Here is a 25946-nt window from a genome sequence, read left to right as displayed (position 1 = left end):
CTTTTTAATGGCGCCATCGTACTCCATTGATGGATATACCATAGTTTATTCAACCCTTCCCCAGTGTGCACTTTGGGTATTTGCACTTCTTTATTATTGCGGATAATGGAGGAAGTGCCTTTGAACGTACATCTTTTCACACTTGTTGAAGTCTTCTGAAGAGAGATCAGTAAATGTGGAATTGCTGGGTCAAGTCTATCAATATTTAAAATTTTTGATAGAAGCTGCCAAATAGCAGTCCATGACGGCTGGATGGAAAATATTGAAACTCTGGATAAATATTTATGCTTAGTTTTCCTTTAAAGTGTTGTGTTTAGTGCAGACTTTGGCCCTTAACACTTCCCTCCTGAGCTCCTGAGAACCTGGGGGCCTTTCCGTATTGGTTGATACCTAAAACCTGGGCAAAGGGAGGGAAGAGAAGAGTCAGATGAGCCGTAAGTTGGATGCCCTGTAGGGCGGGTATGGCTTCAGTGGGGCGGAGTGGTGACTGGGCTTTTAGGACCCCGAGGATGCAGCCTTCTGTATCCCCCAAGTGCCTGGAAAGGAGCCCAGTGGGAGAGGGGGACAGTGGGGCACTGACTGAATGGCCACACCGTCGGGGAGGGTGTGGCCCTCTGGTTGAAGTTTATGTTCTAGTGGGGAAGGTAGACAGTAAACAAACAGATGAGTGTGTAACACGATTTGGGTGGTGGTCAGCGCTGGGAAGAATGAAGCAGGTGGCGGGAGGGCTCGTTTACCTAGAGCGTCAGGCACCACCTCCCGGAAGATTTTCATTTGTGCAGAGACCTGGAGGAGCAGATGAGTGAACCAAGCCCAGGGTCTCGGGGGGACACGTTCTGTACAGAAGGAACTCACGCTAACTTGCCCAGAATGGGAGGAAGTGTAGCGTATTTGAGCATCAAGAAGGCTGGCAGTGTGGCTGGAGTGTGTGAGCAGGGCCAGAAGGTGTGTGTGTGTGTGTGTGTGTGTGTGTGTGTGTGTGTGTTTGTGTTAGTGGTTCTCCAGACCCACAGAACCAAAAGATTTATACATGCATATATTTCATACATTTTATATATAGGAAAGCGTGTCTAAAGGATATATATTAATATATTTATAATATAGAGTATATTTATTATAAGTAAATAGTAAATATATAAAGAGATTTAGCATGAGGATTTGGCTCACGTGCTTCTGGAGGCTGAGAAGTCCCGAGACCTGCAGTCCGCAGGCTGGAGACCCAGGACAGCCGGTGGTTTAAGTTCTAGCGCAAGGGCAGGAGGAGGCTGACGTCCCAGCTCAAACTGTCAGACAGGTGACATTCCTTCCTGCTCATCCTTTTGTTCTACTCAGGCCTTCAGCAGATTGTCGGAGGCCCCCTCCTGGGCGGGAAGGGCAATCTGCTTTACTCAGTCTGCTGATTCAAACGTGCGTCTCATCTAGAATGACGTTTGACCAAATATCTGAGCAACCATAGCCCCGTCAAGTTGACACATAAAATGAACTATCACCAGTGTCTGTGATGTAGCATGGGGACCAATTTATCTGGGGCTGCCGGAGAGGGTGCTGTAGGAGGGCGGGAGAGGGAGCCAGGCAGGTGGGAGGCTGGGGAAGGGGGAGGAAGGGGGGTGGCGACAGGGCCCTGAGAGGCAGTGCAAGGAGGGAGGTGGTCAGACCCGGGAGGTGTTCTCAGAGGAGATCCAGCAAGCTCTTCTGATGGGCTGAATTGGGGGCGGGGGGAGCAAAGAGACGAATCAAGATGACCCAAACAGTGAGTTCACTAAGGAAAGATGAAAAGGCAGAACAGTGGGGACTTACAGAATTAGCAAAGACATAAAAAAAGAAATATGCATATAAAGTTGGAAGAATTAATAAATATTTAGGTTTCAACAGAATATGGGGTATTTGGTGAAATGTTGGTGTGTGTTTGGCCCGAGCACAGTGAGTGAAAGGTGGGGCCGTTTACTGAGATGTGGAAGACTCCAGGTATGTTCACTAAATACACGAAGCATCTCGAGAGTAGGAGGAAAAAGAGTGCAGAGGGGAGATACAAAGGAGAATTTAGGCTTTAGAAGGGAAATCAACAAGACTAAAACAGTTTGTGCAAAGGCAATAAAGCAGAGAAGATGCTGGCAGGTGTGCAGAAGGAAGAGCAGAAGGCAGGTGCACAGTGTGGAGAGGGTGAGGCAGGGTGGGTGGTGTTGGGGGAAGCAGTAGCCCAGTCAGGCCAGAAAAGGAGAAGGAAAGAGAGGGAGACAGAATCCAAACACCTGCCTCCCGCTCCAGACCCTGGAATGATCCCTCCCACAGTCACACACAGACACACGTGTACACTTGCACGTACATGTACGTATAAATAATCTATAATAGTGCTTTTAAAGCTGGAATGGAAAAGTTGACATATTTGAATGCGTTAAAATTTTAAAACTATAGTACAATGAAAGGTTCTATAAATAAGTTGTAAAAAGTGAAAGGCTGAAAAATATCATTTACGCAGCAGGCAAAGGCTTAATATCCAGAAGAAGTGAAGAGTTCTTATACAGCAATAAGAAAAATGGGCAAAGGGTTTAATTAGGTGATTTTCCAATAAAGAAATGCACATGACTAATATGGAAAGACTAAGTGTCTGGCAAAAATTAAAATGATGGAGACTTCAGGGGGCATGGGCATGTGGAAAGAACTGGCCTCACGTGCTTGGTTGGAAGTGTAAATTAGTAGCTCTTTTTGGGGGACAACTGGGCTGTGTCTGGCAATATTGCAAATGGGCAGACTCTTAATCCAGCAAAACACGTCTATGCGTTCATCCTGTGAAGACACTGGTGCATGTGTACAAAGAAGCAAGCAGGAGAATGTTTATTGTAGCGCATTTAGCTATGTTAACAGCTAAAACTTGCAGACAACCTAAATGTTCATCAGCAGGAGGATGGGTAAATAAATTATGTGTATCTTCGCCCATTAACATGGTGTGGCACTTTTTAAAAAAGATGTATAAATACACTGATATGAAAAAAATCTTGAAAAGTGTGGGTAGGTAAAAAAGAAATTGCAGTGTGTGATTTATTTAGCTAATGAAAAGCTGTGTTTGTATTTATGTAGATACATTTATAAATACCTAGAAAAAGGTCTGGAAGAATAAATGCCAAATTGCTGGCAGTGGTTATCTCTGGAAGAGGAGCGAGGTTGCAGGGAGTGGGGGCAAATTGGGATGTTTGCGTTCTGCATCGAAGGAACCACCGCCATCACCAAAGTTTATTTTTGACACGACACAATAAACTGGGTTGAAGTGGAGACAGGTCTAGGTACACCCAGGTCTGTGTTACTTCTCTGATCTTCCACCCACGGTTCTTTGACGTTCTGATGAAGGTGATGTGGAGGTGAGGGTCTGTGCCCAGCACACAAGGGAGAAACAGGGCTGTGCCTCTCATGCCCCGGAGCACGACTGAGGAGCTTCCATGTGGCATTCTGCACTCAGGTTGTCCCATTCTGGGGCAGCGGGCTCTGCCAGCAGGTCCCGCAAAGCTCAGCCACAGCGGAGAGAGCGCTCAGAGGCGCTCCAGGTCACCTCGATGGACCAGCTGCGTGGAAGTTAATTAGAGGCAGGCCATGTCCCCGGGGGCTCCGTTCTCGTGATGCTGGAGTCATTAGCAGTTAGACTCAGCTAAAGCTTCCTTCTCGTCTTCTGAAAACTTGTTTTGGCAGAAGGACGCCGGCAGACTGAATTGGTGGCCAAGGATAGTACAATTTTAATTCCCAGAGAGTTTGTCAGGGCCATGGGGGTGCAGTGACCTCCGGAGACAGGGGTGGTTTTCATTAAATCAGAGACAGCAGTGTGCTTATTCGCCTGACCACTCACGATGAAATTCCCTTTGCTGTAAATAAATGTGGCATTCCCGAAGCACAGGGGGTGGTGACTATAGCAGCAAATCACCCAAATATTATTTTGTTCTATGCGCCTTTTGTTAAGCCTCTCTTTCCACAAACAATTTGTGTTAAGTATTTCGACTGTAACTCGCTCTCTTTCTTTCTTTCTCTCTTTTTAAACTATATATAGGAACAAAGAAAGAAGTACAAAAAGATCAAGATGCTAATAAACCTGCAGTTTCATCTCCTAAGAGAACAGCGGCTTCAGCCACCAAGCTTCATTCGCCAGGTATTTAAGAAATGTGAGCTGTGTTATTTGAGAAGACTTGAACTGGGAATTTACTTTGTTCAGATGTCATCAGTGGAGTAACGCCAGCCCACGTGGTGTGTGCGACTGTCCCAGGGCTTGACGTACACATACTGATGTGTTCTGACTCCAGCTGAAATGAACTAGCTGTTGGCATCATTTTGTCTTAAAAAACAAAACGTTATTGTGCTCCATTTAAGTGGTAGAATCTTCTCCGTGTGGGAGTATCTGCTATTTCAACAGCGTGTAAAATAATTTATAATTGAAAAATAGACTTTGGAGCTATAACCTCAGGAGATAATATTTTCTAAAAAGAGAAACCGTGGATTATCAATACTTGTTTTTTTACTTATTTACAATTCAGATATGGATAAGCCACATAAATGTCACACGAAAGTTGAAAATTATTTATTATGAAAATTCATATCGTAAGGCATCAACCCCTTTGTAGAATGGAATGCAGTATAACCTCAGAGCATTCTCTTTAAGCACAAAAATAGTAGCAACAATAGCAGCTAATGTTTGAGTTCCTCTTGTTCACCAGGTTCTCTCCTAAGCTCTTTAAATGTATTCATTTATTTAACGCCTACAGTAACTGGGAGACAGGTACGATTATTGCCTTTCCTTTATGTGTGAGGAAATTGAGGCACAGAGATTTTCATTAATTTGCCCAAAGTCACAGGAAACTAGTAGTAGTCTTGGTTTGAACGCAGGTACTCTGAATCCCATGGCCGCACCCTGGGGTGCTGTCCAGCACCATCCACTGCCCGCCTCCTGCAGAGGCCATGCACTGTTCCTTGTCTCATCTCTGTGACATTGGACATTATTGATAGCTTCCTTTCTGAAACCTTCCTTGGTAGCTTCAGATGAAAAGATAAATTTGAACCATCTTACTCCATCTTGGCCAGAAGCAGCATAATTTTTAATATAAAAATTTAGCAATTGCAGTAACACTATTAAACCACGATTGTTTCACCCTTGGAGAAGGGAGATGTTCATATCTACCTTGATAACTAGCACCTCTACTTTTTGTACATAATAAAGAAATTTCCTGAAGATGAGACAATTTTACATCAGTTTTTGTCTAGAGGGTGGGTTAGAGTAACACATCTTTTCATAGTCAGCTTTGGAAAGGCTGGTTTGTTCCTATGTTTTTCTGTTTTCCTATCCATCAAAATAGGAAGGAACCTGCTCTGTCTTTGGAATGGGAAAGGCAGACCTCTCCTTTCTAGAAAACTTAGTATATGGCCAGGTGCTGCCCCGTTTGGTAACTCCTGCCCTCACCCACTCACCCATGCTCAGTGCTGGCTGGAAGGAAATCTCCTCCCCTCGTGCTGTCTGTTCTTCACTCCTCCTCCCACACCCCTCCCCTCCCCGCCGGCTAGGCAACCCAGGCAAACAAGTGCCAGTGCTAAATCAGAAGTACTAAGTACTAAGTGTGCTGCTGGGCAGAATTTTCTGAAATTTAGATCAGTTTAAGAAAAATAAAAGCCTGCCCGAGACCGCAGAGAACTCGGCACGTGTGCTCCCTGCCAGTCTGCAGGGAACAGACCTCCTCTCGGCTACGACGTTGACCAAACTCATGAAGTGCTTTTCCTTAAACTGGAGGCCTATCAAAGTTGTGTCCTTTCATTCTTTTCTTTCCTGTTTACAAGTGTTAAGGTCGTGGGCCTTCTCTGAGATTGTAAATATGCAGGTCCTGATGCTGCACAGTTTGCTTGTGATCATGTCAGATGAGCTTCCAGCTTTAAAATTAAGCCACGCTCTAATATCCATCAGAATCCTCTGGATGGTGACCAGATGACTGCAGATGAATTTTTAATGCCCTCTTTCCATTTTTAAGGGCTGCATTCTTCCTGATGCTCAGCCTTTGCACGCAAGCACATTTATACGGCTACTGGCTCTTTCCTTTGAGCCTCTGGCTGTCGCTGGGATCGTCATAGGTACCCTCTGCCCCCAGTCAGATTACACTGCCAGTAGGATGGTCAAAGAGGAACTGTGACTGGAGCAGGACCGAGACGAAGGGAAGGCGTTCTAGATGTAGGTCTGCCCCCAGACCCGGGAGACCTGGCGGAGATGCTGCAGGGTAGATTGGTGGTGCTCCAGTGGTGACACCCCTGGAGAGGGGTCAGAAAACCTGAAAGCCAGATGCAGCTGGGCCCCTCCTGACACCAGCTTGCCTCCAGGCAAGGGCGGGCCTTCTTCCTTTGCATGTCCGCTGGTCTCCCACACGTCATTCACAGAGCCGTGCTCAGTAAAAGTTGTTAGATATTTTGATCCCCCACAGAACACATGACATGAAGTGCACGTGTGACATCAGCTCTGTCTGAAGGCCATGGCAAGACACTGTCTAGGTATTTCTGTTCATACAGTTCACACTGAACACCTGCACTGGGATGAGTCTCATTAATAGTTGAGAGGTTTATAGGGCCAGAGAGTTAAAAAAAAACAAACAACAAACTAGTACCTTTACTCTTTCACTTCATTTGAAAACGCCGCAGCCATCACTAATTCCCTTTGTGAAGGTCTGTATTCATTAATAGCAGTTTCCTGGTTTAACTGGATGGAAATCGGGATATTGCAGGGGACCAGAGCTTTGATTTTTGTGGAAAGAGACTTAACAGAGTCTGCCTGGCTGCAGAGAAGTCAGTAGCATGCCTGCCTGCTTTGAACCTTCGAGCTCTACAGAGGCAATATGGACACCACAAAGAACAGGGAAGGAGGAAATAAAATCTTCCAGCACCTGGAAGTGTCCTCAGGGGACATGGCATTCCCCTCATTTAAAGTGTGCATGGTGGCTCTTCCAGAGAAATATGGGTGTGAGAGGTCAGAAGTGAGTGACCATCACTACCAACATCCCAGTGCTGACCGTGCTCTCTACGAGTTCCACGTGATCACGGGCATCTGGAACTTTCTGTGGCATGGTCCCATTAACCCCTTACTTCCTAAGAAAGTTTGTATTTTAGCTTCATTATGTGCTGGCTTTTAAGAGAAAACAGTAGGAGCAAGCAAAATCCTTTTTAAGAATGAAATAATGCCATTTGCAGCAACATGGATGGACCTAGAGATTATCATACTAAGTGAAGTAAGTCAGACAGAGGAAGACAAATGTCATGTGATATCACTTATACATGGAATCTAAGAAAATGAGATAAATGAACTTATTTACAAAATAGAGACTCACAGACATAGAAAACAAACTTATGATTACGGGGGGAAGGGCCAGGGAAGGATAAATTAGGAGTTCAGGATTTGCAGATACACATGAGTATATATAAAATAGATCAACAACGAGGTCCTACCTACAGTACAGGGAACTATATTCACTATCTTGTAATGGCCTATAATGGAAAAGAATATATATATATATATATATATATATACACACACATATATATATATATATATATATATACATACACATATAACTGAATCACTATGCTATACCCCAGAAACTAGCACAACATAGAAAATCAACTATACTTCAATAAAAAAAATTTTTAATTTTTGAAATCCTTTTAAATTTTTAATCAACCAGGTGAAGCTGGCTGTGTGTCACTCATTTTCTTTTGACGTAGGCTCTCCATCCCCGGGAGATGAGCCTGGTCCTCATGGACCGTCCTGGGCGTGGTCTGACACGGGGGCGGGCAGGAGAGTACGTGACAGGACGCTACCGCAGGGACTTAACCGCAGACGTACTTGACGAAATTGACAGCACAGGGAAGGATACAGGTTTTAGTGAGAACCAGCCCTCTGCTGCTGACAGCTGGGTAGTGATTCGTCCTAGGCAGAGTTACGCTTGATATATTCAGCAAGATGGCAGGAGCCTTTTCAGCCGAAAGCCACAGAGGACTCCACAACCAACCGTGTTTCTCCTCGTTTGCTTCCTGGAGTCTTAGCACTGGGGCCTGAGGGTTGACCTGTGCTGCGACCAACTGTGCAGCCAACCAGGAGTCCCACACAAGGGCTGGTTTCATCAGGTGGTTTGGTAGTTTGGTGTGTTAATACCGAAAGCTGATGTTCTCAGGGGGGCCTCTGTCCTGGCTCAGAACATCACTTTGGTGGCCCCAGGAATAGAAATGTAGACTGAGTGTACTAGAGTTCAGTAGAACACTGGACTTCTGAGTGTGTGAATAAAAGCAATTTAATAATAACACAGTATCAAAGTAAACACCAAAAATAGAATTTCACCAAATTAAATTGTCTGTTTCCCATTGAGTATAATTGCTAACCTAAAAATAATAATGATGATAATAGTAATAATAATAATAATGGAAGATAAATCTGACAGCCCAAAATACACAACCATGTGAGCACTTACTAATATCCACAAGTGCAGAGGGGACTGTTTCTGCCCTAGATTGCAGTTAGCTTTAATTCACTGAGCTGGAAGTATGTTTTATTTATTTAGTTAGTTTTAGATTTCTAAAGGAAGTGCCTTCTATTGTAATGGTGCCAGGCATTGGGTACCTCAACACATTAATTAAAATGCTGGAATGTTTTATAAAATCACCAGCCACAACAATAAAAAATCATGAAAGAAATCTACCTTGGGTCTTAGGCTATGTCTTACAATTTAATGCAGGCAGTAAAATCTCTCACATTTTGTTGGTAATTATTTTTCTTTTGTTTTCAATGTTGAGAGTGTTGGGATTAAGGACACATTAAGATTGATTTGCCTGCAACGTGCAAGTGAATTTTCTGGAATGTTTACTCCACTGTCATAAAGACAGTTCTAAAGAAACAGTAATTTCACAGTCTGCTATTCCACTAAGCCACACTAGTTTACGATGTCATACGTGAGGTTGCATTCTAATCTCTGATGATTTCTCAAAAGGAGGAAGATTTGATTAAAATTAGCATGGTTACCATTAAATCAATAATCAGATGCATTTAGATCAATTAACCATCTTTTTTCCCCTTAAAAGATGAGGCCAGTTGTGTGTTCCAAGCCCATTACTCTACTGCATCTCGATGTATCAGGCACTGAAGAGGCCACCACTTTCTGATATGTTTTGTACGTTACTCCCTGATATTTTGGAGGCAAAGGTGGAGACAGAAGAACAGCTGAAACATTAAAATTTATTCATGAGCGTGTGGGCAGTGTCCCTGTCATGTCCTCTGGGATGTGATCTACTTAAGCCACAGAAAGAATGTGCCTTGGGAATGGAAATCCATCTGTGGTCCACCGCAGAGGCTCTCAGCGGGTCAGGTCGGCCTGAGCCTCAGGCTAGAAGGACAGCAGATCCCAGGAAGACTTGCTCATCCGAGGGTCCGTGACCGTGATGCAGGGCTGGTCTCTGAGCTCTTTCCTGGGGCCCGGCCTTTCCTCCTTCATGCTTCAGCCTAGTAATCACCTCCCCTTAAAGCCTCCTCAACACTGGGCAGGGTTTCTGGTTCTTTCCTCTGTGTCCCCTCTCACTCCCCGACACACACCTGTAACGTTTGCCTGGTAGGAGCCAGACCTCAGAGGCTTCTGGGCCGTCGTGAGGGATGGGCACCTTCTTCCTGCAGTGGGGCATACGGAGGGGTCCGTGCAGCTCCCAGGCTCTTTTGTGTTTGTAAAGATCACTCTGCTGCTGTGCAGCGAAGATGCTAGAAGCAGGGCTCCCATAAGAAGGTGAGGGGTTATGGTGGCTGGGACTGGACCTTGAGCCGTGGAGGTGGCGTGAGTGGCCACACGATGGGGTACATTTGGGAGGACGTTGAAACTGTAGGAATTTAAAGCCAGAAGTATATTCAATATCTTGTAGTAGCTTATGGTGAAAAAGAATATGAAAATGAGTATGTGTATATTCATGTATGACTGAAGAATTATGCTGTACACCAGAAACTGACACAACATTGTAAACTGACTGTATCTCAATTTAAAAAAAAAAAAGATTAAATAGGAAGATGTAGCAAAAAATAATAATTATAAAATAAAGTCAGAAGTCCCTGGAGCAGAGGCTATCAGAGGTATGACTTGAACGTGACATTGAATAAAAGGTCACAGGAAGGGAGGGAAGGGCGTGTGAGCATCATCCCTGAGGCCCAATTAAAACTTTCCTCGGTTTTTAACTCTGACTTTGACCTGGATTGATTGATTGATTGATTGATTTCCCATTAGACATTTTCAAAGAGTAATCCTCTTGAAGAAAAAAAAAAAAAAACAAAACTGCTCCAGTCTCTCTAAGCAGACCCAGAAGTGTAGGATGCTGGAAGGCGCTGGGCAGCTTTGTCTGCTGCTTTTTCCAGGTGTGGAGTCCTGCCCTTCGAGCCACATAAATAGAACATGTGAAGTCGCTGTTTTGGGGGGCGGGGTGGAACACCTAACGTGACCGATAACGGGTGGCTGCCTCTCAGCCCCTGGGGGAGGCTGTAAGAAGGCGCGCGCGGCCCGCTTGGGCTGCCGGTGTTTTCACAGCGCCCGTTCTTTCGTTCTAGGACACCCCAAGCAGAGGACGGCGGCCCCCCGCAACGGCTTCCCCCCGAAGCCGGACCCGCAGGCGCGCGAGGCCGAGCGGCAGCTGGCGCAGCGGCTGAGGGAGCGCTGCGAGCGGCAGGCGCGGCAGCTGGGCCTGGCGCGGGCCGAGCTGCGGAGGGCGGCGCGCGGCTTCGAGGCGCTCGCCGTGTCCACCCAGCTCTTCTCCGGGAAGGTGAGGCCGCGTCGGGGAGCGCGGACCGGGCGGGGCCGCGGAGGGGCTGCCCGCGCGTGTGTGCGTCTTGGCTTGGGTCTGGGCCTGGAGAACCGGTTTGATTCTCAGGTCGGACGGCACCTCCGAGCGCACCGTATGGTGACTCGGGAGCCCGGGGTAGACGTGCGTGTGACAGACATTGGTCTGGGAAGAATGATTCAGAACCTTGATCCTAAAAGGGAACATGATGTAAAAAAGACAGGAAAAGGTGGAAATGAACATTCTGAAGGGGAGGCCTTGGAAGCGAGTGGAGCATGTGACTGCTTGCTGCGTTTTAGACGTCAGATGGCCAGGTTCTGAAATTTCTGCTCTTTCAGCCCTAAGGGAGACAGGGCCTCAGTGCTGGTCCACTTTGGCTGGTGATGGGTCGCAAAAGGTGCCAGGCCCGGGTGACCTCAGGGCCACCCTCAGCACCAGGGGGCAGCACGCGGGGTCTGGGCGCCTGGGCTTCCTCGGTCTTCTGAAAACGCGGCGAGTCTTGGCATCCTCTCAGCCTGAGTGTCAGAGGCTCCTGACGCCGGATCTGTCACTGTCTGTGGTGGAGCTCAGCCTGCCCGCCTCTCGCCCTGGGAGGGAGGCTGGTGGAGCCCTGGCGCCTGACTTTGTGCGTTTGTGCTCCACCGCGAGGTCATCGGGTGTGTCTAGCGGGGAACAAGAACACTTACCTTTGAGGCTTAAATATTATGAATGAGCATATTAATAACCCATAAGGCATTTCGAGTTTCATGCATCTGGTATCTGTAAATGGGAGGAAGTGAAATGCTATATAAATGCTCCCAAACTAAGGAGATTAACTACATTTCTGGCTAAAGAAGAAAGTCAGAGGATGTCTGCTGCAGCATGTCCACTCATATTCTTTATCATCTGAACCTTAAAGTGTGGAGGACCCTCTGCCTTTTATGTTACCCTACAGCCTCCCCAGCCCACATTATAGAGGCCTGAGCTGTCTTGTTCTGTTGCTGTTCCCTTTTTTGCTTAAAGCTTTTAGACCAAAGAGCTAATTACCAAATTATTGTTGTGGTGAAAAACAAGACAAATAGATTTCAGATTTTACCAATAGTTTCAGCCTCTTCCCTAATCAAAATGTTAATGGGCAGAAGACCTAAACAGACATTTCTCCAAAGAAGACATTCAGATGGCCAACAGGCACATGAAAAGATGCTCAACAGCGCCAATTATTAGAGAAATGCAGATCAAAACTACACTGAGGCATCACCTCACACAAGTCAGAATGGCCATCATCAAAAAGTCTACAAACAATAAATGCTAGAGAGGGTGTGGAGAAAAGGGAACCCTCCTACACTGTTGGTAAGAATGTAAATTTGTACAGTCACTATGGAAAACAGTATGGAGTCCTCAAAAAACTAAAAATAGAGTTATCATATGATCCAGCAATCTCTTTCCTGGGCATATTTGCAGAAAAGGCAAAAGCTCTAGTTTGAAAAGATAACACGCACCCCAGTGTTCACAGCAGCACTGTTTACAGTAGCCAAGACACGGAAGCAACCTAAATGTCTATTGATAGTTAAATGGATAAAGAGAATGTGGTATATATATAAAATGGAGTACCACTCAACCATGAAAAAGAATGAAATAATGCCATTTGCAGCAACATGGATGGACATTCTAAGTGAAGTAAGTCAGACAGAAAGATAAATATCATTTGATATCACTTAAATGTGCAATCTAAGAACTATAATACAATATTATTTACAAAACAGAAACAGACTCACAAACATAGAAAAACCTATGATTACTAAGAGAGAAAGGGGAAATAGGGATAAATTAGAGATTTGGAATTAGCAGATACACACTACTATACATAAAATAGATAACAACAAGGACCTACTGTAGAGCACAGGGAACTATAGTCAGTATCTTGTAATGACCTCTAAAGGAAAAGAGTGAAAAAGAATATATGTATGTGTGTAACGGAATCACTTTGCTGTACACCTGGAACACTGTCAATCAACTACACTTCAGTTAAAAAATAAATAAATAAGTTCAAGTTATAACCAAAAAAAAAAAAAGTCAACACTAGTAATAAATGACCAGTTTGGATTTTACATCTTCCCTCTGGTCTAGTACCAGAGGAACCATTTGTGTCAACCTTGAACAGTGAGGTGCTGTGTTCCCACCCTGGTAAGAATTAAAATTACAAACACATTTTTGAGGTGCCCAAGGGGCTGGACTTGCCATGGTAAATACTGAACATTTTTCTTATTATAGAAAGAGTGGCATTTTTTTTGTTCTTTAGTTGGATGTATGTTTTCCACTGACTGTCGAGTCTTTAATAAAGAGAAGAAAGCAGGGTTTTGACTGCAGTTTGATGAGAACATTTACATTGTTACTCTGCCCGCTCTGGGGTTACCCCTTCCACACGTCATCCACAGTGCCGTAACAAATCCTTGATAAAGATGTCACGTGGGTAGATACGTCAGCAGACATCGACTTAACATATTGGTAACGTGCACTGTGTTTGCAAGTGGGGACTTTCGAACCCCTTTTATGGCATCGTGGCAGAGAAGAGAGTTCTTGAATTGAAGGTGCAGGTAGGTTCCCTGTAGTGATGTATTTCTGTGCCCCAGGAAAATTCCTGTTGACCCGTGGACAAGTTTTACTTCTCTGCAGCATACACATGGCTCTTAAATCAGAGGCCTAAAAGGGCCAGCCGGTGATTTGCAGGCATCTCCATCAGAGCTCCTTACTGACTGGAGCTGCTCTAGGCATGACATTTCAGCAAGGTGGGTGGTGGGCATGAGTTTCATTGTCTTTTCGGTAAATCACAACCGGGCAGTCCTCCCAAATGACCATGGCATTTCACCTCCTGCTCACAGTGTTGATTCCTCTGTCCTTCTGATCTCAACTTTCTCTCTACACAAACCCCAGAAGAAAAATTTGACTTTTCTTTAAGTCTGTAATTGAACATAAGTGCTTCCACTCAGGCTGGCATGTGGTTTAAGATGATTGATTTGAGAGTTTGCCAGGGATATCGAACCAGACCAGGAGGTGTGACATGAGTAGAGCACCAGGGGAAACAGAAGCCATGCAGCCTGGGAACTTCCGATGGTGGAGCCCCCAGTACAAGGCCTCGTGATCGGAGATGCTCCACGTCACTCTTGTGGGAAGCCTGTGCATTCTTACTATATGTGAGAAATGGTCACAGCCAAGCCTGCCGGCTGTGCAGAGCGTGCCCTCCATAGCCAGCCTGAAAAGGCAGAATCTCTGCTCTTCTGCTTAGAAGACCCTGCTGGAACTCTACAGATTATCTTTTCTCTGCTGTAGCATGTTCGTCTGCAAAGCAGGGCATGGTGGAGAGAGAGTGCCATGCCAGCCAGGAGTCAGTCCACCTCCGCCTCCATCTCTCATGAGACTCTGAGTGAGTTACTGCCCCCCTTTGAGCCTCATCAGCATTACCAGTGGGACAGTACCCTTGCCCCGCTCCGCCTCCCGCTGCTGAGTCACCTCTGACCAGTTGTCTTTGAGTCTCAGTTGCCTCAATTTCAAATAGGATTGATAATAACGCTCCACAGAGTTATCGTGAGGATGCAGTGAATGCATGGGCAAAGGTACTCTGAATAAACATCCAATAAAGCATTCTTTTTGAGTACAAGGAAATCTGGCAGATATTCTACTTTCAAGCAGAGTGGATAAGACGTATAAGAGGAATGTAAAGCTAAAACACAGTACAGACTCCTCTTATTTCATTATACATAAAGGATTTGGTTTGGGGTGTACTTTAAGAATAGAAGTAATTTTCTAGTCCAGCTGTTCAGCTGCTGCTGTGTATTTTTTTCCAGAAGGTGCCGATGCCATTAAGCATGGGAAGGCACTAGAAAAAGGAATTAAGAGCCTAAATAAGAATCTTCCATTTCTGCCCAGGCTTCACAGCTCTTGGCATAGAGGCTGTGAAAGTCGTCAGCTGTGGTACAGCCTGAGCCCAGCGTCCGGGGATGCTAAGATGCCACATTTAGGTGCCAACACCAGCCTCACGCTTGTGCTGGTTCCCAGCGAGGCATGGTCCTCACCACAGGCCCGACAGCTTTGCTGAAATCCGTAAGCCCAGACCTCCGGGTGGTGTAGTAATAAGTGTGACTCTCGGGGACTCGCACTTCTCAGGGTCAAGTTGAATGATTCTGCTCTTTGCTGCCTTGTTCCCCTGGAACTGCTGCTCTTTAGCAGCCCCTGGTGGCCAGTCCAGGAAACGATCGAGAAGATGGGCCAGTTCTAAGCAGTGTGCCTCGCCCTGTAGCATCCAGTCTTACACAAGTGACATCAGAGGGTGTATTTATTTTCATTTTATTTTTAATCAGATTTATTATACGTATTCAATATTTTTTCCTATTGATTTGTTTCATTTTATCACTGACTTTACGTATGTGATAGATGATGGTTTTTAACTATTTTTTATTTATTATTAAATAGTTTAGGCATACAAGGCATGAAAATTAATGTCAAGCATTTGTGGACTTTCTAAGCTTAATAGAAATTAATAATGCATCAGCCTCCTTCTCCTCAAAGCGTGTATATATATGAATATGTATTTTTACTATGTGACCATTTATCACAAAAAATGTTTAATGCAGAAGTACAGAAAAAATAATACCCAAATACTCATCACTTATATTTAATACTTGCTAACACTCTTCCATATTTATGTTTTTGTTGTTAGTTTTGGGGTACACATTTTTAAATATAATTCATATATTTAGCTTCAACTTTTCATCTTCAATTCACCAAAGACAACATATTAGAAAGGGGTGGAGCCACAATACAAATGCAGGTCAGCCTGTATCCAACCTGTGTTTTCCCACAATATTTTGGTGCCTCCTCTCCCTCTCCCCCTCCCCCAGCCTTCAATGTTTCAATGTAGTTAAGGGGGAAAAAACTGTAATTGGGAAAAACCAAATGTGAAACAATAGTCTAAAAGTTGAGCACGTGCACAGAAGGCTAACAGAAAATGATCTAAGGTACTGTTCAGCTGGAAGCCATACAAAAGGGGTGTGCACAGGCCAAAGCCCATTTCTGTGAACAGGAAGAGAAGGGGGTGGCCAGAGCAGGACACTTGGAGGAGTGGAGATGGGGCCCTGGACAGGGTTTGGGTGAGTAAAGAGGAAGGGAAGAAACAGTGTGTGTGGGAAGGGGACGTTCACAGCCTGTTGTCTGCAGAGGGGTGTCCCCTCCCTAACTTTACGCTCTTGGTAAATCAGTTAATGATTTATGGGTGGAGATCGAGGGACTCAACTGTTCCTGGAAGTGCGATGGTTCCTCTATAAGAGACGGTGGCTTCTCTTGGTGGAGGTGGCCCAGATTCACCTTCCCTGCTCCGTAGCCCTTGTCTGGGTCCTTCTGTTCAGCAGGCTGTGTCTTAAAAGGGGAGGAGAGAAGAGACAGAAGTAGAAGCCTTTTGGAAAATAAATGCTTGCTTGCCTCAGCCATTTAATCCATTCCGATTCTAAATGCAGGGAGCATCAGGAGGAAAGCCTGCCCTGGGGCTCCAAGAGCAGGAGAGAAGCCGTTGTGTCCAGCAGCCGGGGGCAGAGACGTTGCAGAGACGTCCCACTGGGGGGCGCTTCAGGGCAGTAATGACACCTGATCAAACTGAAAGCTGGTGGAGGGTATAGCTCAGTAGTACAGTGTGTGCCTAGCATGCACGAGGTCCTGGGTTCCATCTCCAGTACCTTCTCTAAAAAGAGATAAGTAAATAAACCTAATTACCTACCCCCCCCAAAATTTTAAAAAACAGAACTGAAAACAGTAAACTCTCTGTTGCTCCCTAAGTTCTAAAAATGTCCATTTAAGTATAGTGCTTTGTGCACCTCCCCTCCCCCTTTATAAACAATGCCCTGTGATTATCTTGTCTTCCCTAAATTTTACCTGAAATAACTAAAGCCTTAGAGAAGATGTGTGCACCCACGTTGGCATTTCGGACAGTTCTTCAGCATGTAACCTGGTGGGGAGTTGGTGAGGTAGTAACCCAACCATTCCAATGATGGTTGTTGTAAAAGAACAGCATGTGTCACAAAGTCAGTGTGACCACAGTGCCTTTTGGAAGAACCGTGAGTGCTTGCTTTTACTCTTGGGAGTTTAGCTTAAGGAAATGTTTAGCCTAAACCCCAAAGATCAAAATATTCCCAATATCAGGGGATAGAACCACCACCATCACCACCCCAGCTGTGCCAAACAGCTCTTTGAAATAATAATAACTTTTGGCCTGGGGGCCAATAATGAAAAACATCATGGTAGGTAGAAAATAAAACTTAAAATTGCAGAGTCTTAGCTTTTATGGAAGATCTCCAAGAGTGGGGCCTCATAAGACCCAATTTCATTGATGATGATATAAATTTCATAATAAGGTGATTAAGAATAGATACTTGGCTAAGGTAGAATCTAACAGCCCCTACTCAGTTCATCTTTCTTACACTTTATCATAAACGATTTGTCTTTCTTCTCTTTCTTTTCTTTCTTCCTTCCTTCCTTCCTTCCTTTTCTCTCTTTCTTCCTTCCTTCCTTTCTTTCTCTTCCTTTCTTTTCTCTGGGACCTGGGTTGGGAGCCAGTGGCGGGGAGGGGGGGGCTCATTGGGATTTAAGGGGGGGTACAAGCTGCTCCAGGTGACAAATGGTAAACCGTACCCACCTCAGCCTCTGCAGCTCCCAGGTGGAAATCACAAAACCATGGAACGTTAAGTTAGCTTAGGACTTTATAGTGTTCATAGCTCAGAAATGCTTACAAGAGGTCACGGGTTCTCTTTTTCAGTATCTTCTCTGGAACTGCACACTTTGTGCATCAGTGAACCCTCAAGGTTCAGGTGCGGTGGACCTGTAGGGATGGGCATTTTTCCTCCAAAATTATACTTTTTTCAAATATCACCTGTCCCTTTGGAGTCTCATCCCACATTCCAGGAGTATCCTCTGTCTCTCCCATCCTCTCAGGAGTTTCCGATGGGAGGAGTTGCTTTTTTCACAGTTGCTTAAGGCTTTGAATTTCTGCTTCTCTTAAATTAACTCAGCTTACGGGTCCTACCATTCTGCACGCAGCATCCCTCCACACCTGGCGTAGCCCTGCCCCCTTTGTTGATTTCCAAGACTCTTTGTGCTTTATGATGCTGGGGGCTCCATTAGGGATTTAAATTCGGGTCTGGAGGTCAGGAAAGAAAAAGGAAGCTCAAGGAAAGTAGACTTAGGAGTCATTTACTTAGAAGTGACATAAAAGGGATGAGACTGACAGGAGCATATGTACAGAGGAGGAAGGAGGACAGGACAGCACCTCTGTAGGGGCCAAGGAGGAGGAGAGGAAAAGAAAGAAAACACAGGCGATGCTGAGAAAGGTTGCTGAAAACAGGAGAGTCTTATCTCTAAGCAGCCAAACGAGGGAAGGATTTCTCAAGGTGGGAGTGATTTACAACAGCTGGTAGCAGACAGTGGATGACAAAGATACAGAATGAGGACATACCCTAGAGTTTGGCACTTTCAGAGGAGTATCTACAAACAGGTCGGGACCGCGAGATGCTCCTGGTTCCTTGGCAACCAAAGGCTGAGCAAAGTTTGGCCTCCCTCAGCCCACGGTGAAGCCAACACTTTTCCCCATGCGAAGTGGCAATGGTGACATCTACAGGGCATTGGCTGGAAATGAAAATCTGTGCCCCAGGAGAAGAGCGCTCGCCAAATAGTACCTTAAATTCCAGGGAGTTTCACAAAAAGCAAATGCTGCTTTTCTCCCCGCGTTCACTAAAGTAGGAACGGCAGGTCTGCCTGTTCCGCAGATGTAACTGAAACTAGGTGTGAAATGAAAAATCACACAACTGCTTTCATTTCTCATTCGATTCCTGACAGTCAAAGTACCAAGACAGCAAGAGTGAGATTTATGTCGCACACTGCAAGAAGTTTGTGTGTAATTCATGAAAGCAATTATGTATCGCACAAACCTAAGATTCAAACCATCCATATCTGTAATTCTGGAGAGAGTGAGGGCCCATCACTTCTACTCTACCAGGAACAGAAAGAGAACATTTAAAATTGAAAAGTGTTGAGATTCTGACATAGCAGTGTTCTCTTGAAAACAGAGAATTATCGTAAGGATGGTGCTGACAAAAGAGATGAGAGGTGGTGACATTTCTCAGATTTTTCTTCTATAGCATTTACCCAATATTTCTTCATTTTGAAAAAAAAGTCAGGCCGGAAATATATATTTATTTTCTAAGCATAAAGGAGAAGAGGGGGGAAAAGAAACAAAGAATAAATGCAATGAATGGAAAAGTTACAAAGTTATTAATCCAACTGTATCAATAATCTCATTAAATATGAGTGGTCTAAACACACTAATTAAAAGACAGAGATAGTCAGAAAGGATTTTTTTTTAACCCAACTGTATTTTGTCCACAAGAAATACAATTTAAATATAAAGACTCTTACAAAAGTAAAGGGATGGAGTAAGATAAATCATGTTAACACTAATCCAAAGAAAGTTGGAGTAGTTACACTGATTTCAGACAAAGCAGACTTTGAAACAAGGCAGATCATCAGAGATAAAGAGGGACACTACATTATGAACAAAGGGGTCAGTTCAAAAGGCGTGAAGAGCGTGAAGGTAGTTATTGATATTTTAGGCTGACTGGATCCAGTGCCTCTATGACCAGATAATGCTCAGTTGTTACAGTCCTGAGAACTTTGTTTTCATCTCAAAAGCCTGCTGAAATGCATCCAGGATTTAGGGGGAAAAATAATTGTAAATGCCTGATGTGTCCTGGGCATGGCTATGCCCTTTGTATTTTTTATGTCCGTTGTCTCATTTAATCCTCATACTAAGCTTTTGATGCAGGGGTTTGATGCCCATGTGATAGATAGCTCAGGTTGCTTTGATCAATAATACTTTGCTTATCATTTCATTCATCAGCTATTTAACAAGCACCCGCTAAGTCTCAGAATAATAAAGAAAATAAAAAATTGTTCTTGAAGATGTCCCTTCCAGAAAATCTCCAATATCCCAACTAGTCATTGCAAAGCATCTCATTTGGTCCTCTCAGCATTGCCAAAAGGCACACAGGCGAGCTCTTAGTACCTCCATTTCCCAGATCAGGAAACAGAGGCGGAAAAGTCCTTCCTGTCCTCAGGTCTGGTGGCTCGTAAGCCGTAGAACCGACACTCCAGCCTCTGCGTCTGGCGCTCCTGCTATTCTTCTATCCATGGTATTTTATTGACAAAGACATGAAATGACTTGTGGTGGTCAGAACGATCAAGAGGGGGGTTTTCCCCAGCAGCCTCGTAGCTGGATGAAGCCATGTGGAACATTTATTGCAGCCCCTGCCTGTGAGCAGGGCTGCATGGAAAGTGGCAGTCCCCCAGGTGCCATCGGGGTATTAACATGTGACCTTCCCTCCGGCAGTGTGAGTTTTTCTGCTTTGCTCCTCATCCCTGTGTCGGTCTAGCAACACCAACTGACCAAAATCTCCTTGCCAAATAGCATCTTGACCTTATACTTAGATGTCACACTTTGGTGACAGCCCATGGGGAACAGTGTTCAGTGGCTGCAGTGAAACACCGTGCCCTCCATTCAACAGTTGACGCCGTGTGTGAAGGAGGACTAGTACCTTACTGGTTTTTCTTGCCCTAAATTATCAAACCCTAGGCAACCAGTGTAGCTATGTTGAGATTAACTGTGAGGTTGGCCAGGAGCTCACTACTCTACCCAATTCCTGGGGACAGATGCCCACCCATGGAAGATAGCCCTCACTCCCCCGCACCCAGGACGAGCCATGAAACAGGAGGCTGTTGAGAGCCACACAAGGCTATGCTGCCCAACGAAAGTAAAGGCCTGAGTAATTTTTCAGAACTGAGGTCTTCAGAATATTTTCTTCTATCTGTATAGATTTTTTTTCTTTTTGGGAACTTAAGGTATATTATTGACAATGAGCAGCTCCTCATAATAGTCATTTCTTATGTGAAAACCCAACACACAAACTGAGCAAGGTCCCCAAGATGCCGGTTGGTTGAATTCTGGTCCTGGGTGAGACGGAGGAGCACATGCTCTCTCTCGCACTGATTGCAGCTGCAGCGCCCGGGCAGGGTGCACCGAGTAGCTGTTTGAGGACTCTGAAAAGTAATGTGTAGCCGGCAGATTGGAAAGAAGACCAGAACGGGCAGCATCACAGAACTGGTGGTGAATTTACAGGTGTTCCTTTCCAGCATTCCCTGGCCTGAGCTCAGTGCAGCTTGAAAGCTGGAAGTGGACACGGAGGTGTGGACAGAGGCATCTCCAGGAAGAGCCCTCTGTTTCTGGCTACGGGAGTGGGAAAGGGAACTCCTAGCACTCGGGGAGAGTTAAGTCCATCTTTTTCCTTTCCTCCATTTTCTCATACCCCAACTCACAAGTGGCCTTGTGGTCATGGCAGCCGTCGTGTTGGTGGCAGCAGCCTGCCAAAGCCAAACTCTAAGAGAGGAGAACTTTCCTCTCTGCTTGAAGATGCTGTGTCCCAAAAGGGGGAGGCAAACCCTGTTGCTTTTATTCTCTCTATTATTCTGCCGTTTAGCCATGGATGTGAGCACAGCTATGAGATATGCACAGCAGAGTTGGGTTACTCATGTTCCAGCTTTCTGGCTGGAGGACCAGAAGAGGGAGCCCCCAGGGAACTGGAAAGAACTGCAAAGATTGGGGAAAGGGAGGAACTTGGGAAAGTGATCCCTTAAAATTGTTCTTGTGCCCCTGGGCTCACCCCTGAGCTCCATGTGTGTGAATCTCACCCTAACAGCATATGTAGACTCTGAGAACTGAACCACAGGATAGACCACTGCCCAGTGCCTGACTGGTCATTGCTGGATGGGGGGAGGGGGGCAGATCCTAACAGCACTTAAAAGACTTTGAAAATTGAGCTTATGCTGGAAACACAACTCACAGAGGACTGCATGGAACCATAGCCTGAACTCAACTTGATCAGCTGCTTGATATCAATTCTACTGAGATTTAAACAAGACCCAGGGTCATATAATGTAATATACAAAATGCCCAGGATCCAGTCCAAAATGACTTAGCATACAAAGCACAGGAAAAATCTCAACTTGTATGGGAAAAGCCAGCCGACAGACAGTAAATCCAGAATGACACAGATGTTAGATTTGTTTCTGATGAAGACATTGAATGCAGCTATTTTTAATGCTCCAAGAAGTAAGGCCAAGTACTTTTAAATTCAATGGAAGGATAGAAAATCTTTTCAAAGAAACAGAAGATATAAAAAATCAAATGGAAATTTTAGAAGTAAAAAAATATAATAACCAAAAAAAGAAGCTCACTGGATGGAGATGACAAAAAAGTCAATGGAGTTGAAGATAGAAACTGTCAAATCTGAACAGAAAGAAAGAATTATTAAAAAAAAAAAAAGCAGAAGAAGGAGAGACTCTGGGACCTGAGAGACAATATAAAAAGGTCTAATATTTCTGTCATAGGAGTCCCAGAAAAGGAGAATATTTTCAGGAAAGAAGTATTTGAAGAAATAATGACCAGAAACTTCCCAAATTTGGTGAATGACAGAAACCTACAGATTCAAGAATCTTAGTGAACCTCAAACAGGATAAGCCTGAAGAAATCCATGTCCAGATATGCTGTACTGTGATCACATGCTGAAGACTGAAAACAAAGAAAAATCATGAGAGCACTCAGAAAGAAATTACACGTTATCTGGAAGGGAACAACAATTCAAATGACTACAGATTTTTCATCATAAACCGTGGAGGCCAGAAGACAATGGAACGTTTTCAAAGTGCTGGAAGAAAGCACCATCAACTTAGAATTCTAGATCCGTGAAAACATCCTTTGGAAATGGAGGTGAAGTAGACATTCTCAGATGAAAGGAAACTAAAAAGAATCCTTTGTCTGCAGATCTGTTCTCAAAGAACCATTAAAGGAAGCTCTCCAGACAGATGGGAAATGATACCACAAGGAAACTTGAACAGCAAGAATGAAGAGTGACAGAAACAGTAAATATCTGGGTATATAACAGACTATTCTTTTCCTGTTGAGTTCTTTAAAATATATTGAAAAGCTGGAAGCCAAAATTATAACATTGTCTGATAGGGTTTTCAGTGCATGGAGATGTGATTTATAAGATTACTACACAGGGAAGAGAGTACAGAGGGACCCATATGGCAGAGAGGCTTCTCCTTCCCACATGTGGTGGTAAAATATGATTTTAATTAGACTGTTAAAAGTTGAATTTTTTATATTATAATTCCCAAACCAGCAGCTAAAAAATTATGCAAAGAGATGCAATCAAAAGTGCGATAAGCAAATGACAAACTAATACTAATATGGCACAATTGGAAAATGAATTTATTCAATTTCTTGTAATAAGCTATAATGGAAAAGAATCTGAAAGTATCTGTGTGTGTATATACATATATATACATATATATGTGTGTATATATATATATGGAACTGAGTCAGTTTGCTGTACACCTGAAACTAACATTGTAAATCAACTACACCTTAAAAGAAAATATAATTAAAATGAAAAGTAACACTGAAAAATGTTCAAATAACCCAAGAGAAGTCCAGAAGGGGGAAACAGAAGAATAAAACCAGAGGGAAAAACAGAAAACAATAAAATGGTAGATTTAAATTCGAACATATCAACAGTCACATTAAATATAATGTACTAATTTAAGCCAGCAAACAGTGTCCCATGGGCCAAATCTGTTTCTGTAAATAAGGGTTTGTTGGAACACGGCCACATGCACCCCTTTTTGTCCCTCCTGGGGCTGCTTCCTCACTGCAACAGCAGAGTTGAGTAGTCAACAGACTACATAAGCCACAAAGTCCAAAATACTTATTATCTGGTCCTTTACAGAGAAAGTTTGCCAACCTTTGGTCTAAACACACCAGTGAAAAGATCAGGATTGTCAGAGTATGTATGGAACCATGGATTCAAAAAACGTGACCCAACTATCTGCTGTCAACAAGAATCCTGCTTAAAATCCAGAAAGATGTAGGTTAAAAGTAAAAAGGTATAACATGTGACCACAAATCAGAGGTAAGCCGAGTGGCTGTGTGGATATCGCACAAAGCAGACTTGGTTGACCGGGTGCAAGGCTCTCTCGCCCCAGCACGGCCGCGGAGCTCAGCCAGGACTCCTCTTCTCCACTTCACCCTGAAAAGCCCGAGAGACAGAAAAAGATTTGAAACGGGCAGTTAATCTGGGCAGAAATTAATCTCTAGCCTCCCGTCCTTCCTCAATTAGAGGGAATTTATCCAGGCTGGGAAGGGGGAAGAATGTTCCAGGAAAAGCTCGAGATCCAAGCTCAGTCGGCTTGAACCTGCTTCAGGCTGAGACCTAGAGGAGAGACTGAAACCCAGTGGAACTCTCATCACTTGGGGGGTCCCAGAGTAGTGGGGAGCCTGGCCTTGCTCAGCTCACTCGGCCTCCTGATGGTTAAGCCTCCCTGAGCTCCCTTTGGCCACAGTGGATTGAGGGTGGCAGAGCAGAGGCTCCCGGGAGCTTCAGAGGATGGAGGGCACCCCTGATACAAGATGAAACAGGGGACTCCAGTGGACGTGACAACCAGAAGCCACAGTGATGACACTGTGAGCACAGAGCCAGGGACCGCAGCCCTGAAGGCGTGGTTGTACACAGCCGCAGGTGTGGTGAGAGGCGACACTCAGAATCCTTCCAGGTGAGTCACAGCTCAAAGGCTGTCAGCCCAGGAGCGAGACGGAAGGAGAGCGGGAGGCCGCCCAGCCCCTGCCCGCACCGTGACCCGCTTGGAATCGAGCCGGGCGGTGTAGGAGGGAAGAAAACCCAGGGGCGGGGGCTTTGAACTGGAAAGTGGCTGACTCCTGTAAACATAAATTAACAAATGATGGGATTTAACTTTCATCTAAAAGCAACTAGTTTAGGTTTCCCTAAAAGTGAGGAAAATCAGAGGCTCCAGGTGGAGATTAAGGGCAGTCAGAGGATAAGAAAACTCGCTTGTGGCTACTTGGATTTTTGAAGTTGACATCTGTAACACGGCTTTCAAAAAAAAAAAAAAACAAAAACTGAAAATAGGAAGAAACGGTGGTGTTAGTGTTTCTGACCGCTAGTGTGAAATAGCGGCTCTAGCAGCCGCCCTGGCCGTGAGACAGTCTCTTTTTGCAGATGGAAAATTGGAGCCCAGAGAGGCTAAGTAGCCGAGGCTGCACAGCACAGCCAGGACTTGAAGGCATCTAGCTCTCAACCTGTGCTCTTTCCCTTGCTTCTCACAACGAGAAGTAACACAAGGGTTACCGGTCGCTCAGATCCCGTGGTACCCTGTCCGGTGGCAGGAAGGTTGAGGGGTCATGCTGGCATCAGAGTGGTCAACGCCGGTCCTGACACTGAGCAGCTGGGAATCTCAGTGGACCCTGGAGAACAGTCTCAGACCACGAACTCACCCGTGGTCCAGTGGGTTTGTATTGTTATTTCAAGTGATACATACTAACACTTGCTTCATCTTTTTTAAAGATGGCAGAGTTTTAAGTGGGGAGTTCCCCAGAGAAAGGGGGCCTCCCCACCCCCTCTCATTTCTCCGTGGCTTGGATTTGGCATGGCCAGTGAGTTGTACTGTGTCGGTGGTCTTGATCTTTAACCTCTTTTTGCAATAGTCCAAGTTGTTCTGCTAGAAGAAGGAACACATGCACCCCGGGTGGTTCCCAGAGTGCCCTGCCTTTATCAGCAAAGAAGAAACAGGCCAGTTTGAGCTGCTACAGAGCAAATCCCTGGCTGGGAGGAGCTGTGACTGCCTGCTCTTGCATTCCTTCCTGGGAAAATCTACAGTGATTTTAGGAGGTTTGTGCATAAAGAGGGAAGAAAGAGGTCGAACAACCCAAATTAGAATCTGTTGCTGGCTAGAATCCTTCTTGCCACTGGGAATCTATAGCTGGGGTCCTCAAGGGGCAGATTTCCAGGCTTCTGCCCAGATATCTCCCCAGATACAGGTCCTGGAGTGGAAGCAAGAAGAAGTTCTGTGCCAGGAAAAAAAAATCTGGGGCATGTAAAGTAGACTAGCCAGAGTGAGGAGGCAGTTTGCATCTGTGGCAAGCAAAAAATGTCTAAAATTCCTAACACAGTGAAGCAAAAGGGTCTGATACTATGTAACCAGGCGCTGTAGTGCTTACA

At 44.8% G+C, this 25946-nt stretch overlaps 1 protein-coding gene across 3 annotated transcripts in view; it reads left to right on the top strand.

The window, feature by feature from the left end:
* MTUS2 (microtubule associated scaffold protein 2) overlaps positions 1-25946 on the top strand; it is a 410325-nt gene that overhangs the window by 287810 nt on the left and 96569 nt on the right. For all 3 annotated transcript variants that reach the window (XM_032496368.1, XM_032496367.1, XM_032496369.1), the window contains exons 8-9: positions 4031-4129; positions 10574-10785. In XM_032496368.1, the coding sequence (XP_032352259.1) occupies positions 4031-4129; positions 10574-10785 (311 nt within the window). The remainder of the gene's footprint in view (positions 1-4030; positions 4130-10573; positions 10786-25946) is intronic.

Source organism: Camelus ferus, chromosome 14, assembly GCF_009834535.1.
Source record: "Camelus ferus isolate YT-003-E chromosome 14, BCGSAC_Cfer_1.0, whole genome shotgun sequence".
NCBI classification, from domain to species: domain Eukaryota; kingdom Metazoa; phylum Chordata; class Mammalia; order Artiodactyla; family Camelidae; genus Camelus; species Camelus ferus.
Note: the sequence above shows the minus strand (reverse complement) of the source record. Positions and strands in the feature narration are given on the sequence as shown.